The 16,710-nt window shown below is 39.0% G+C and overlaps 1 protein-coding gene across 2 annotated transcripts in view; it reads right to left on the minus strand.

Moving 5' to 3' along the window:
• dnah5 (dynein, axonemal, heavy chain 5) overlaps positions 1-16,710 on the minus strand; it is a 245,639-nt gene that overhangs the window by 75,555 nt on the left and 153,374 nt on the right. For both annotated transcript variants that reach the window (XM_052619029.1, XM_052619028.1), the window contains exons 61-64: positions 12,115-12,252; positions 10,931-11,066; positions 9,616-9,932; positions 8,459-8,614 (exon numbers count right to left, since the gene is read on the minus strand). In XM_052619029.1, coding sequence (XP_052474989.1) covers positions 8,459-8,614; positions 9,616-9,932; positions 10,931-11,066; positions 12,115-12,252 — 747 coding nt within the window. The remainder of the gene's footprint in view (positions 1-8,458; positions 8,615-9,615; positions 9,933-10,930; positions 11,067-12,114; positions 12,253-16,710) is intronic.

Genomic DNA, 16,710 nt, shown 5'->3' on the forward strand with positions numbered 1-16,710 from the left:
ATGGGTTATTTAAAACAATTACTTATCAAACAAATGGAATTAGAAATAAAGGCCTGCCTCAAATAAAACCCTGCTTCAAATAAAGCCTGTTACCTTCTGCAGTTCAGGTAAATAAAGGCCCCAGCTTTTATTTGAGGAATTACGGTAGCCTTACAAATTTTTTTCCCCTCCAGAACTGCACCGAGAGTCATGGTGCGTTCACTTCATGAGCATTTGACCGTTTGATTTGAGTAAAACTAGCGTCACATCACATAAACAGAACTGTAAAGGTATTCACGTTAACACGTCAAAATAAAAGTCTGGTTTAATTTAAAGACAAGTATTTGCCAGAAATGTATTACTATAGAGCATCACAGTCCCGCCCACAGGCCGAAAGAGCTCTGGTGCCGGAAGTAAATTTCCCATTAATTTCTCCCATTGACTTTCGGAAAAATCCATATCTAAAGAGTTTTAGAGCATGTGTGAGGAAAACCATTTACGCCTGAACTCATAAGCATATAACATATCATTTTGAGTGAAAAAATAAGACAAAATCCAAAAAAAGTCAAAGGTACAAGACTGTGTACATATTTTCATTTTGAGCGCAGGAACTACTCATCCCATAAACCACCGCACCTCATTGAATTCGACTGAAGACACAACCGCGATCGAGCCTTTTGAGGGACTTCCAAATCTGATGACGACCGCTAGCTCAAATTTTTTCCTTCAGTGAATTTTATTTTCTTTAGTGAATGTGTAGTAATAGCAGTTCTTTCAGTATTAATCATGTAAATAAATAGTGTTTTATGTAGGTATTGGGAATTTATTTTCATACTTATCGTGTATTTTATATTGTGTGCGTTTGTGAAAGTGGTTAACGATAACGTCAGCAACATAGTGCAGTGCTTTGTACCTGACTGCAATCACCGCTCAGTCGTCAACACATGTCGTTGCCATTACACAAATGTTCAGTAAATGCACAAAAAAATGTACAAATAAAAAAATATTTAAGTGTGGTAAAAAAAAACTCAAGGCACTTCAAGCTGCAGTAGAGAACTTTTGACGCTCTAGCGGTTAATAAACAGAACTGCTTGCGTCTTGCGGAAGAACATTGTAGCCAGAACTACTTCTCTCTGTTTATGTCTATGAAGAATCACAAAGGTACTTGGTTACTCCACCGCGGTATCCCCGAAGAAATCTAAAATAGCCGGAAAAAAAACACTTATTATAGGTGTACCTTTGTGATTCAGGACAAGCTAAAAACACGGTTTGGAAAATGAATTCATGGTGTACTCGCTTATTATGTTCATTTTTCTATATTTTGAACACAAACAAAGTTACGGACCGCAGCTCTGATTGCTTGTTTTTTACCAGGAGCGCATGACTTTCTGCAAATGGCAATAGGACCACTGGGAGGAGCCAGAGGAGCTTGATTTTTTCACAGATTATTGGTCTCATATTCTACTGTCAGGACATAATGACAGGTTTAATAAATATGTAAAACATATTTTTTTTTACAAAAGTTCCGTACAGCACCTTTCAGTATCAGTATAACTTTTTAACTATATTTTTGAGCATTATCAAATCTGGTTGATAAAAAGTAAAGCCATTCTTTTCAAATACACCAAAATTATGTTTGTAACACACTGAAGAAGAAAACGGTTACAATCATAAGTTAGGTAGAGCACTTTCAGTCTTGAGTAATGGGGGGTGCTGGCAGACGACTTTTGGGTGCGGGAAGGGGCACTTTTACATTTCTTTTTTTTAATTGTGCATTGACGCAATTAGTATCCTCTGTTAAGAGTATAATTATTGATGATTGATGAGCTGTACGCAGAGCAAACATTTTCTATGAAGCCCGTATTTATAATAAATTATAAGGGTATTCTTAAAGCATTATAATGAATGTATAATGCATTATAATAAAATATGTTATATTAATATGTTAATATGTTGTATCATCTCGTGAATATTCATAAGAATAAGAAGTTTAAAAATATTATAATATTTACTTATTTGTGGTCATAGTTTTTAAGAATATGATTATTTATAACACAATGAACACGTTGCATCCACTTTTACAATGGATTATGTTTCTCATAGTTATAATGTATTATAAGTCTCATATCTTGCCATTTTTCTGATGCTATTTGACTTAAAGCGGTCAAAGTCCACTTATAAGTAGTAATAATAATATTAATAATAACTTTTTTTTCTCTCAAACAGCCATAAGATCAGATATCAGATCAGATGAATGTGTAATGTGACACATTTGCTTTGAACTATTTTTATTGTAATATTAGTTTGATTATTTTGATGGAACCCTTTAGATAGCTGTTGATAAGTAACTCTACAACTACTGTACATGTCAACCAGTGGCCACTGGAGTATTAGTATGTCTGCTACTGTAAATGTATACTTAGATTTATTTTGATGGTCAACCAACAAATAAACAGATATACTGTAGGTGTCTTTGTAAGTACGTCAGTTTATTCTAATGAGAGTTAGTCGGCATGTAGTGGCAAAGTTGCTTATAGTCATTTGATTAAGAGGACCATTGAAATAAAATATAAAATTTAACCATAAAAAAATTGCTTTTTTTTCCAGTAGGAGTATTAAACTCACATCAATTTATAAACATTAGCTCCACAGGAAACACTTAGATACCCCTCAACATGTAACCACTCACAAGCTCTAGTAATATACTGTGCCGATCTTAAATAAACAGATGTCAAGATATGATACAGTCCATTGTACTGTAAATGAAGTAGATTTAATATGGTGTTCATTGTGGGTTATAAAAAATCAAACTCTTAAACTTATAACCACATATATGTAAGTATTATGATGTATTATAATTGTTGTTATGATTATTCATGAGTTGATATAACGTATTGATATACGTATATGAAGTAGGAAACTATTACAATTATAAGTTAGGTAAAGCATTTTCATCTGTGAGTCCCGTAATGGGGGCTCAGGTTAACAGGTAAAAAGAGTTTTTTGCGCAGGTTCTGGCATGCGCATGGTTTTATAAACAGGAAAACTTCTGGGCGTAGGCAAAATCTAGCATTTGTGCCTACGTAAAATTTTAGGATGAAATCTACGCAGTTTTATAAATGAGACCCCAGGAACAGGAACATCACAGAGGATCTGCAGATTTTTGATCTGTCCTTTTTCAGGTCCTTAATTCTATGCATATGTAAAAGAACAGTTTTTTTTCTCAGAACACACTATTCACGGCGGGAGTTGTTTACATTTCTCCACAAGCGCACGTGAGCCTGGCTTTACAGAAACTCGCAAACTTTACAATCTTGTTTTGAACTCACTGATTGGAGTGTTTTTGAAGCTGCTACCACCGATCTGGATGAACTCACAGAGACTGTAACATCCTATATTAGTTTTTGTGAGGATATATGCATTCATAACAGGACTTATTTAACATTCAACAATGATAAGTCATGGTTTACAGCAAAACTCAGACATCTTCGTCAGGGCAAAGAGGATGCCTACAGAAACGGGGACAGAGTCTAGTACAATCATGCCAGGAACACACTGAACAAAGAGATTAGAGCGGCTAAAAAGACCTACGCTAAAGAGTTGGAAGACCAGTTTACTTCCAATGACTCAACTTCAGTGTTGAGAGGACTGAGAGCCATCACAAACTACAAGACACCACCCCCCTGCACTGAGGCTAATCAACGACTTGCTAACGACCTGAATGAGTTTTATTGTACATTTTAAACCCCCAAAACCCATTCTGACTATCTCCCTACACATCCGTTAACACCTCCTGCAAACTGGTTCTGGCTTATCTGAAGGACATCACTGGACCCTTACTGGACCCCCCGCATTTTGCTTACCGAGCAAATAGGTCCGCGGATGATGCAATCAACATGGGATTGCACTTCATCCTGCAACATCTGGACAAAACAGGGATTTATGTGAGGATCCTGTTTGTGGACTTTAGTTTGGCTTTCAACACCATCATCCCAACAGCCCTCCAGACCAAACTGACCCAGCTTTCTGTTCCTAGCTTTATCTGTCAGTAGATCACCAGCTTTCTGACAGATAGGCAACAGTTAGTGAGACTGGGGAAATTCATGTCAAACAGCTTCTCCACCAACACTGGTGCCCCTCAGGAATGTGTTCTCTCCCCACTGCTCTTCTCCCTGTACACCAACGACTGCACCTCTAAAGACCCCTCTGTCAAGCTCCTGAAGTTTGCAGATGATACTGCAGTCATCGGCCTCATCCAGGATGGTGACGAGTCTGCTTACAGACAAGAGGTTGAGCAGCTGGCTGTCTGGTGCAGTCTTAACCTGGAGCTGAACACGCTCAAAACAGTGGAGATGATCGTGGACTTTAGGAGAAACCCCCAGCACTCCCCCCACTCACCATCATGAACAGCACTGTTATATAATTATAATAATAATAAAAGAAAAAAAAGAAAAATAACTCTTGAATCATCTTATAATAATAATAATATTATAATCAAATATTAAAGTAATTAGAAAATACATTTATTTTAAAAAGTATTTTATATCAAATGTATGAATAATAAAATAATTTACAATTCTTACAACTGTGTAATTTTGTTACTGTCTAGCATATTAACTCCATAATTAAACTAAATCTATCAATCAAAAAAAAAAAAAAAACTTTGGTAGCATATTTAGCCTATGGAATAGTTTGGAGCCAAATATCTATAGTTCCTCTTCGGGAACTCGAGCTGCGTCGAGCACTTTTGGGGAACGCCTTTGGCAAGAACAACTCTGAATATCGTGTGCAATCAGTCCAATGGAAGAGCGTGGCGTCATGGGCGGGGTGACGCAGCGACCAGGAAGCTATAAAGGCACCTGCCACACAGCTGACTTCAGCTTCGCGTCTTTCAGCAAGCGCTCTGTGTGTGCATGTCTAAAGTCTGTCTTGTGAGTCTTATTTATTGTTGTCTGTCCCAATAAACAACATAATGCCTAAGAGCAAAGCAAAGACACGACAACTGGAGGGCGATTCCAGATTGCGCTATGGATTGTTTGTTCCTCCCTGCCCACGTACATCACGAGTGGGGATACAAACAGTCTATGCGTGGTTTGCCTGGGATCCGAGGGAGCCGACTGCCCGGCCGTTGTGTACGCTTCGATCCCGGAGGGCTCTCTTCGAGGAGGGAGCCTTCGCCAGCGTTCCTCGCGATACCGGTCCCGTTTTTGCCGAGGCGGAACGGCGCCGACATTCGTTGGGTTCGCAGATCTATCTGTTGGAGGGAATGGAGACGGGCACGTCCTTATCTCCTACCTTACCCATCAGATCTGCCTGATTCCGGGGTTCGGAAGCCCGAGCTTCGGTTCTTCCGGTTACATAAGCATATACAATAAACAGTGTTATGCCTAACATTATACAAGCAGCCATTTAAGTCTCCGAGGGGATTAATATTGTTTGTGTGACTAATTATTCGCGCGCTGTCGAGGCAACGCGTGTATTACATCATTTTCCATACCGGACCGCTTGTCTGGTTGTTTAAACTCCATTTAAAAAAGGAGGAGTTAGTTCTATCACTTCAATGTGTACTTTGTCACAATCTAGACCGTGTTCACTTGTCTGATTGTTTTGATTTCATTAAATTCTAAGAAATTTAATAACTGAGAAGTTAATATATCACTTCAATGTGTATTGTATCACAATCCAGACCGTGTTTACTTGTCTGATTGTTTAAAAATTCTAAGAAATATAATGACTTTGAGAAGTCAGCACTTCAATGTGTACTTTATCTCAATCTAGACCGTGTTTACTTGTCTGATTGCTGAATTTCATTCGATTCTGAGGAATCTAATGACCGTTATCTAACTTCAAGAAGTTCAATATATCACTTCAATGTGAATTGTATCACAATCCAGACCGTGTTTACTTGTCTGATTGTTTGATTGCATTAAATTCTGAGGAATATAATGACAGTTATTGAACATGTGAAGTTTGATGTACTGGAGGGACTGCTGGGCGGGAGCAGCCCCTCCATGTACAGACAGAGCAAAGCTCTGGGCCGACAACTTCTCAGCCTAATCCCAATCTGAAGTCAGGTTGAGAGGTCCACGGCCAAGAAGTCATGGCGCATTTCAGTCACGACTACAGAGGGCGGCCCCTACTGGGGTAGAATCCTTTCCGAACTATTCAGGTCACGCGGCGATGCCTTCGTGCCTTAGACATATGGAAGAAACCTTGGTTCTTGAATCAGGGCCCGGTGTTGGGAGCTCTTGGTCACCGTGTAATGCTAGCGACAGACGTGTCCCTCACCGGTTGGGGTGCGGTCATGAGTGGCCACCCTGCCCGCGGTCTGTGGAGCGGTCGCCATCTGACATGGCATACCAGTTGTCTAAAGATGCTAGCTGTGCATCGAGCATTGAAATATTTCCTCCCAGACCTGAGAGGTCACCATGTGTTAGTGCGCACCGACAACACATTGGCGATCTCTTATATCAGTCACCAGAGAGATCGGCATCCGTGCCCCTTGTACAAGCTGGCACACCAGATCCTTCTGTGGTCCCAGGACAAACTCCTCTCGTTCGGAGCAGTGTATATTCCTGGGAGATTGACTGTGGGAGCAGACATACTGTTGAGACAGGGGCAGAGACCCGGGGGCTTCACCCCAAGGTGGTGAAGTAGATATGGAGAGTTTTTTGGACCTCTTTGCGACTCAAGAGATATCGCAATGTCCTCTCTGTTTCTCTCTAGTTCATCCAGCTCCTCTGGGACTGGACGCTATGGTACAGACCTGGCCGAGGCTTCGTCTGTACGCTTTTCCCCCTATCGCTCTGCTCCCGGGAGTTCTGGCGAGAGTACGCCGGGACGGGGTCCGTCTTCTATTAGTAGCCCCGTTCTGGCCGGGCCCAGTAAGGCTCGCAGATCTGATCTCTCTCCTCGACGGCTCTCCATGGGTGATTCCGATCAGGACAGATCTGCTCTCTCAGGCGTAGGGCAAAATATTCACCCTCGCCCGGAGTTGTGGAAGTTGTCTGTGTAGCCCCCTGAGGGGGCACAGTTCATAGTTTCCAGTCTCCCAACCGAGGTTGTTGAGACCCCCACACTCCAATCCAGAGCTCCCTCTACAAGGAAACTGTACGCCCTGAGGTTGAAACCCTTCTCCTCATGGTGCAGAGACCGCCAGCTTGACCCTGCTAACTGCCCAGTTGGTACAGTTCTGGAGTTTCTCCAAGCTAGGCTCTCTGCGGGGTTAACTCACTCCACCTTAAAGGTGTATGTGGCGGCCATAGCTGCTTACCACGTCCCTTTCAACGGTCAGTCAGTGGGTAGACACCCCCTAGTTACACGTTTCCTCCACAGTGCGCTGAGGCTGAGACCTCCAGTACGGTCCCGTGTTCCCCCTGGTACTTGGTTGTGGTGTTAGAGGCTCTTTGTAAAGCTCCATTTGAGCCGATTCATGAATATTACTGTCAGGCCCCCTCGGTGGCCCCTACCTACTTAGACTTTGCCCCTGGTATGGCCAAAGCATTTTTATAACCTCGAGCGGGTTACATTCCTAAAGTTCCCTCTGTTACGCCACAACCCATAGTACTGCAGGCCTTCTGTCCTCCTCCCTTTCGGGAGCCAGACCAAGTGAAGCTAAACTGTTCGAGGACTGGACGCATACGTCCACAGAGCTGCTGTGGAGAAAACCTGACCAATTGCTTGTTTGCTACGGTCCTCCTAAAAAGAGTTCCCCTGCCTCTAAGCAGACCCTTAGTCGTTGGATAGTCGAGGCTATCAACGAGTCCTATGAGTCCTCTGGTCTTCCCCTTTCTTTGGGAGCCAAGGCTCACTCTACACGGAGTATGGCTGCCTCTAAGGCCTTTCTAGCAGGTGTGTCCCTCTTGGACATCTGCAACGCTGCGGGGTGGTCCACGCCCTCTACATTCGCCAGATTTTACAATCTTGATATGCAAGCCGCTCCTGGCTCTTCTGTCCTCTCGCCTTAGCTGTGCTCTTCGGATACACACTAGGCAGGGGTTTGGTAGTCTGGCAGCGTTGGCACATCGTTCCCCAAAAGTGCTTGACGCAGCTCGAGTTCCCGAAGAGGAACGTCCCTAGGTTACGTATGTAACCCTAGTTCCTCGAGGGAACGAGACGCTGCGTCGCAGAGCCAAACTCCCGGCACCCCTGCCTGCGCTTGCTTCCCTACTCGAAGCTGAAGTCAGCTGTGTGGCAGGTGCCTTTATAGCTTCCTGGTCGCTGCGTCACCCCGCCCGTGACGCCACGCTCTTCCATTGGACTGATTGCACACGATATTCAGAGTTGTTCTTGCCAAAGGCGTTCCCCAAAAGCGCTCGACGCAGCGTCTCGTTCCCTCGAGGAACTAGGGTTACATACGTAACCTAGGGACGTTTTCATGCTATGTTGATTTAATCTCACTCATAATTCTCATTGAAATACATGGAATTTGTGCAATTTTGCTTGGTTGGTTGGTTGATTGAACCCCTCTAAAAAATACCTTATATGTGAAGCCAGTCTTGATGAAGTTCTTCTCCAGGACATTGTCCAAGGCAGGATCCAATTCTTCCCCAACATCTTCAATGAGCAGGGGACGTCCTAGAGATAAACTGTCCTCTAGATGGTTTCTAAAGTACTTATGATTCAGTGAGGTGATCTGTGAAAACAGGAAGACCTTATTACTGACCCAGCTCAAGTTCTGCTACTGGGGAAAGCCAATACCTGAGGAGGAGGTGATTTGTTTTGGGCTCATTCCTCTGAAAGAGTGTCTGACATCTTAAAAAGAAACATCAGTGAAAACTGTGCATTTTCAATTAGATTTTAACATGATTCTTAAGAATATAAGCATTGAATTTCTAAATATGGCCTATTGTATCAAGTGATCATACCTTGATATAAGCAATACTTAAAAGTATTTTAAAAAACGTGAAGATTTTGTCCTGCTTATTTAAAAAATAATAGGCTGAATGCAGGCTGAATGTAAGATCGTAGTTTAGGTTGGGGAAATCGAAAACGACAGTGGACATGGAGACACGGGATGCAATTCGCAGAGTGTTTGTTTTACATTTTGAATGGAGGTGATGTTGTGGCCCTACTCGCAACAGGTTTTAGGAAAGTTTAATTTATCAACTGTTGCCGATCGTCAGCGAGAAACTGGGCAGGGTGATAATTGTGATTGTGTCCCCCTTGGTTACTCTCATGCAGGATCAGGTTAAAGAGGCAGCGAAACTCGCTCTATGAAAGGGCCTCAATAACAAGCTGCTTTTTCCATTGACAGTGTTCATGGTTTTTGATTCGTTAACACCTGTTCTACTTATCCTTGATTACTTTACTGTAGTAAGTCCTGTGTTCCCTTCGGTTCCTTGTCCAGTATTGTTTGTGTTATTGTAGTTGTGCTACATGTTCTCCTGTGGATTTATTACTGAAATGAATATTAAAATGTAATATTCATATATATTCATATATATACTCATTTGCATGCCCTTTACTATACAACTTACCCATTACAAGGATGATAAAGTGGATTTTATGTAGCATTTTTGTGTGTTTTTGTGTGTGAAGCAATAAACTTACTAAACACTGTAACATATACAATTCAAAGTATGTAATGAACCACATGGTGCAAATTCTCATAAATGTTTATTCTAAAGTGCTCACCTGAAGCTCATTCTTGGACTCTTTGTTCTTGATCCAGACCTTTCCCTGGGTCTGTGGGTCAACCAGCAGGGGAAACCTGGCAGCCTTTGTGACAATAATCCCATTCTGGATGGACAGGTCATCATTGGGAAGCCCCTGTAGGTTCCATTCACTTACTGTAGGAGCGTCAATCAACATCTCAGTGAGATTCAGATTGGTCCTAAAAGGAATCCGACGGGACTTCATTTCTCTCTGCCAATCAGTGATAAGAAGGTTGCGGAACTCTTGGTTAAAAGGCCCCGAGTAGGAAAGGAAGGCTGTAGCCAGCAGCACATCACCTGTGTATGGGAAATGTAAAATTAGATTAAGACTTCAAAGAATAACGTGAAACTCTATGTCACCGCTACATGGTTTTGGGAAGTGGTGGCCTAATGGTTAGAGAGTCGGACTCCCAATCGAAAGGTTGTGAGTTTGAGTCCTGGGCCGGCAGGAATTGTGGGTGGGGGGAGTTCATGTACAGTTCTCTCTCCACCTTCAATACCACGACTTAGGTGCCCTTGAGTAAGGCATCGAACCCTCAACTGCTCCCCGGGCGCCGCAGCATAAATGGCTGCCCACTGCTCCGGGTGTGTGTTCACAGTGTGTGTGTGTGTGTGTTCACTGCTCTGTGTGTGTGCACTTCGGATGGGTTAAATGCAGAGCACAAATTCTGAGTATGGGTCACCATACTTGGCTGAATGTCACTGTCACTTTCACTTTTTTTTACAACAAGTTGAAAAATTTGAGGAATCATTCATATCTATACCATTGATGGTGCAGGACGAGGGCATTTTCTTGGGAGTTCTGGGTAGTTCCTATGGCAATGCTAGCTGGCTGATTACTGGCCCAAGTTAAAAGAGGTCCGACTCAGTTCCAAGTCTCTATTATATTCTGGTTTCTAGATATAGCTTATATATTTTATCATCATGGAAATTGTATCTTTAATCACTTAGAAAGTTGCAAGAAGTTCTACAATTAATAGTGATTGCCAGAGGAGAACTGGTCCCTCGACTAAATCAATTTTATCCCAAGGTTTTTTTTTAGATTAGGTTTTGGTTCCTGGCCACTGTCGCCTTTGGCTTGCATAGTTGCTAATACTATAAACACTGCTAATAAGCTGTTCTGATACAATATATTTTCAATTTCTATTCAAAATAATAATAAGAATATTCTTTCTCTACATGTCTGTTTTTTTTTTTTTTTTGGTGAACAGACATACAGTATCTGGGACTGAAAGGTGATTACTACAAAAAAAGTCAACCAATGAAAATTACGAAAGTTTTACGAAAAAACACACCAACTAATCGTTTGGTCTGAGCAGCAAAATCTTTACTAAGCTGTGTCCAACGCTCTTTCTCTCCAGCCAGCCCACTGATCAGACTAGAGGCGGTTTGCATCTTGTGCCGACATCTTTCTGCATCCTCCAGTAAAGTCTGAGAAAAAAAGAGGGAGAGATGGTAAGAAAAAATTAAAGATTCAATCTGCCACTCTGCACACTGTGCAACTGTGGTTGTTCACATATATTGACAAGAGCGAAAATGTCAGTTCAATTCAGGGTCATTTATTGTGACCTAATAAAATTAATGTTGCCTTATTTAATAGAATGGAATTGTTTCTCATGGCACCTGTTTCATTCAAGAGATTTTATGCGTTAAAAAAACTTCCCTTTCTTCATTTAAATTTCTACTTATTTAAATGTGTGTAAACAGGTAAACTAATAAAACTTCTTACATTGTTTAAAAGTCAATTCATATTTTTATTAAGTCATTGGTAAATTGAACATTTCTCTTATGTATGATCAGACCTTACATAAATCAACACCAAAGGATATCAGTCAGTCAAGCTGCTAATCATACAATTATCAACCAATTTATGAAATGTCAATAAGGCTTGTTATACATTGTGAATGAATTTAAAACATTAGTAGTATTTTGTAGAGGCACACAGAGTACAAGCCTGAATGATTAATCTGTAATATGGTTTTAAATTTGTTTACAAAATTGCTCATTACATTCAATTTTATGCAAAAATGGAAAGTAGTGATTGAGTATTTACTTCAAGCAATAAATGACAGCTGATTCAAAATTTTTCACAGAATAATTAGAAAAGTGGAAAAATCTTGATTCATTTTCTTTGGGCTATAGCTGGAATTTAAGGCAAGTAAGAAAAACCTTCTCTCAGTGAATTCTCTGGGTTACATTTAAGGTTATTGAACAAACCCAATAAAAACCATTATTTTTAGGTTATACGTAGCTTTGACCCTTAGCTAGGGGTGTCTAATCCTGTTCCTGGTGTGCAAATGCTCTGAAGAGTTTAGTGCCAACGTTCCTTAACATACCTGTCTGGATGTCTCTAATAATTTTGAAGAACTCGAGAAGATGGTGTAGTTGTGTTTATTTAGGGGCCAAATTCTGCAGAACAGTGACCCTTCAGAAGCTGGACTGAACACCCCTGCCACAATCTATTTAACACAGTGGTTACCTGTTTTTCCATCATGGCCTTCTCATACTCAGCCTGAACCACATCCAGCTCTGCTTGCTTAGCATCTAGTTCTGCCTGGGCTTTCTGGAGGTCCACATTAGCTATGGCCAGCTTGTTCTCCTGCACTGCCAGATTAGCCTAAGGATGATGAAGAGATATAGTTTTGTAAATTGATCCAGCTCCTGGGAAACACCAGGTTAAAGCAAGTAATTGTAAAAGGAAACAAGAAATCATTTTCCATTGGACAAAACTAAAAATGAACATTGTGATGTGTTACATGGGTAGATTTAGGGCCAATGTAGGGCCATGTCCCTATAGAGACAAATTAATAACCACTATAAATATTTAGAGCACAGTTTTGACTTAATGTAGCTAACTAAAGGCACAAAAAGCAATAAATTACAGTCTGAAACTTAACCGTTTTGAGAAAAAAAATAAAAAATACATGCATTTAGGGACTTTTTACTAGCAAAGAAACTGCATTTGTATCATTTCATAAACAAATAAACTGTTTTACATTTTACATTTTTTTAAATAAATAAATAAATGAATAAACAAGGTACTTTTTGTGAGAATGTCTTTTGGTATTTGAAAAGTGTGCATCTGAGGCACCAGACAACTGTTTGAAAGTAAACTATCATATCAAAAGATGATAAAAAATCAATCATGCCCAAAGGTCAGTAGTACTTATAATGCTGCTTCTGTCATGATGATTTATGACTTTGACCTTTGACCTTTTGACAGGTTGAACTTCCGGTAACCTTATGATGGATGGGCGGGACAAATGAGATCAAGGGTTAACCTATGACCTTTCCACGCATCGATCATGCGGTTTTGACAGAAAGTTTTACCCTATTGACCTGTTAGTTCTAAATCATGTTTTTTTTTTTACGGCTAGTTTAAACGGAACATGAAAGACTCCCCACACATCGATCATGCGGTTTTGACAGAAAGTTTTACCCTATTGACCTAGTTAGTTCTAAATTATATTTTTTGACGGCTAGTTTAAACGGAACATGAAAGACTCCTCACGCATCGATCATGCGGTTTTGACAGAAAGTTTTACCCTATTGACCTAATTAGTTCTAAATCATGGTTTTGACGGCTAGTTTAAACGGTATATGAAAGACTCCCCAATCATCGATCATGTGGTTTTGACAGAAAGTTTTACCCTATTGACCGTTAGTTTGTTTGAAGTTTGTGCCAGTTATTTGAAGTTTGTGTCAGTTAGCTTGTTTGAAGTTTGTGTCAGTTAGCTTGTTTGAAGTTTGTGTCAGTTAGCTTGTTTGAAGTGTGTGTCAGTTAGCTTGTTTGAAGTTTGTGTCAGTTAGCTTGTTTGAAGTTTATCACAGTTATACGGTTATGTGTGTGAGTGTGGTTATACGGCTTCTCCCCCCTCCCATTACATTCTTGAGCGGTGTATAAATGGGATCGGTGTGTTCTACATTTATATATATATATATATATATATATATAAAACATTCTATATTTTAAATATATAAAACAATTAAAGGTTGAAAAACATTTCAGTTATATAATTTATATAATCTAAAACACATTTTAATTATTTCACATTTATATATATATAAAACATTATATAATTTATATAATCTAAAACACATTTTAGTTATTTCACATTTATATATAAAACATTTTATAATTTATATAATCTAAAACACATTTTAGTTATTTCACATTTATATATAAAACATTCTATAATTTATATAATGTAAAGCGATTTAACCAAGGTTGAAAAAACATTCTGTTCTTTTAAAAAAGGTTATAAATTAAACTGTATAAAAATATACTGAAACCGACTGTTTCAGATAAACAAGATCCAATGTTTTTTTTTTTTTTTTTTTTTTTTTTTTTTTTTTTTAGAGAGCAGAAAGGAGGTATTTTCACATCATCTTCCTGACCTGCAAGTATTCACAGCGTCTGTGTTTGCACGCCACAGTGCACACTCGTCGGAATTTACTACAAAATCATAATATCTTCAAAGCCATTTTTTTATTAAAACTAACGTATCTCACGCGGGAGTACCATGTTTTTGACAGTTTTCTGACCGGTGCATCTATGAATTACGGTGGGCGAGCGGCTAGCATCTCTTGTACCCCTCTCTCTCTCCCTCTCTCTCCCTCTAATGCCTGTGTACACACATTCGTCTCCAAGTCTTATTTTCTTCTTTTAATGAATATAAACACATTATACATTCACAAACAATATAAAACAAAACATTTACATTAGTTTTGTTCATCACTAATAATATACATTTTACCAGGATCGGGGAAAAAATATATAATTGAACAGAATGAAGAATATGGTCTATTGAGGAACCCGGACGTGTCATTGACACAATTCAGTTAAATTAATTTCACATTATTTGTTGCAAGACATTTTCTATATTATATTTAAAACCTTTTATATCCATCTTTATATCATATCTTTTTCAAAAAGCTGTTTAATTATTTATTTTAACCGTACACCTACAGTACCACCATACAATAAAATGCTGCATGCACGTACACTTTTAAGCGATCTGAATTATGACTAGCCTATAAATTTCATCATAAGCCACGTGTACCTTATTATATCACTATAATATCCACGGCGCTGTACAAATTTGTATTTGTATTTTTTAATAATCAGTACCCCCAGTACATCTGATGTCCGTTGATTCTTAATTCAACAAAATGATGATATATATTACCTAAAATATTTTATATAATATTATATAATAAAAAATTATTTATATCATATTATATCATATCATATATATGATTATATTATATTAGATGCGTCATGCATTAATCACTTTAGATTCTTTAAAGTTCTTATTTTTAGCACCATCTTCAAAGTTTTCATACCATCTCTTTCTCTCTCTCTCTCTCTCACACCCACACCCACACACACACACACACACACACACACACACACTCTCCCTCTCCCTCTCTCTCCCTCTCACACACACACACTCTCTCTCTCTCTCTCTCTCTCTCTCTCTCTCTCTCTCTCTCTCTCTCTCTCTCTCTCCCTCTCTCTCTCTCTCTCTCTCTCTCTCTCTCACACACACACACACACACACACACACTCACACACACACACACACACAATATGAAACATGATGCCAAAGTCTTTCTGTATGTTTTAAAAATAAAAACTAAAAAATATTGATTTAGCTTTAAATCTAAGCTGAGGAGCTTGTTTGTTTGTCACAGTATAGACTGTGAAGTTTAGATGAAGTTGTTTTATCTTTTAGAAGAAAGACCCTTGATCGTATTCAACCATTAAAGATGGTTCAGGAAAGACCCACGCGTCCTAGAGATGTAATTTATGTGTGTTGCTACGGTCGTAAACCTTTCACATATCCACGGTACTTTCAGACACAGAGCAGGAAAGACATTTGCAGGCCCTCTGCTTAGCCGTCCCAAAATACTTCCATTTAAAAGCAAAAATATTAAAATGACCGCCTGTACATCTAACAGGCTGTAGTTCTATTTTATATGTTTTGTATTAAAAGTACTTACTTTTGTATTTAAATCCTTATTTAAAACAATATATTTAACCGACAGTATCCCCCCAACGTGTGTTTTCCATCAGTTGTTTGCCCTTCAGCCTTATTACGTAGTGCTTTTCATTTAGCCTACTGTAAGATCCCTTTACAATAGTGTAATGAAAGTTAACTTTTCTTAAAGTTTATAGTTGTATTTTACTGTATCCCCATCCTTCTATCCTGTAGATTGTATGCGTACTGTAAAATAACAAATATACATCTTGCTTAAAGTCACTAAAATAAATATAGCTGCAAGCAGCGATGGCGGGCTCAAGCCACCAATGCCATCGACACCCCGGTGGCATCAGGTAAAGTGTGCCCAGCGGGCACATGCATTCATAATATCCCTCTGGCAGTGAGGTTTTAAAGGATATGGCAGTTAAAGGGTTAATCCGAATCATCTAGACTTTAAAATCACATTCACAGAACAATATACATATATATTCCCCAAACATATATATATATTTAGTAACACTTTACAATAAGATTTCATTTATAAACATTATGTTAACATGAACAATATTTATATAGCATTCATTCATGTCAGTTAATATTCCAAACTTAAACATTAAAACATTGTTTTATTGTGATTTTTTTCCAAGAACATTTTACCAATTCCAAACCATATCAATCTTAATAACTACCATTATTTTTATTTAATCATTTATAAGTGCTATACAATAGTCCAGGAAAGCTGGAAGAGAAAAACACTTTATATTCATGTGTGTAGAATTATTAGGCATGTTTTCTTTTGCAGATGGAATGCGCTAAAAAAGAGTTTTAACTCAAACTGTAAAGTCGAAAATTATGAAATACCCATGAGAAATATCAAACACAAATGCAATACAGAAATGGATAAGTTAAGACTTGACCATTATACAAAAAATGCTGACTGGGTCATGAGGTCAGAAAAGAAGAAGAAAAAAACAGGTCAAGAAGAACTGACAAAAAGAATTGCAAAATAATTAGGAATTAATGTGAAGATTAATTTTTAGTCAATTCTGCAAGACAGACTTTCAGGAAAGGAGGTGGAATAAAAATGA

This window comes from Carassius gibelio, chromosome A16 (assembly GCF_023724105.1).
Source record: "Carassius gibelio isolate Cgi1373 ecotype wild population from Czech Republic chromosome A16, carGib1.2-hapl.c, whole genome shotgun sequence".
NCBI classification, from domain to species: Eukaryota; Metazoa; Chordata; class Actinopteri; order Cypriniformes; family Cyprinidae; genus Carassius; species Carassius gibelio.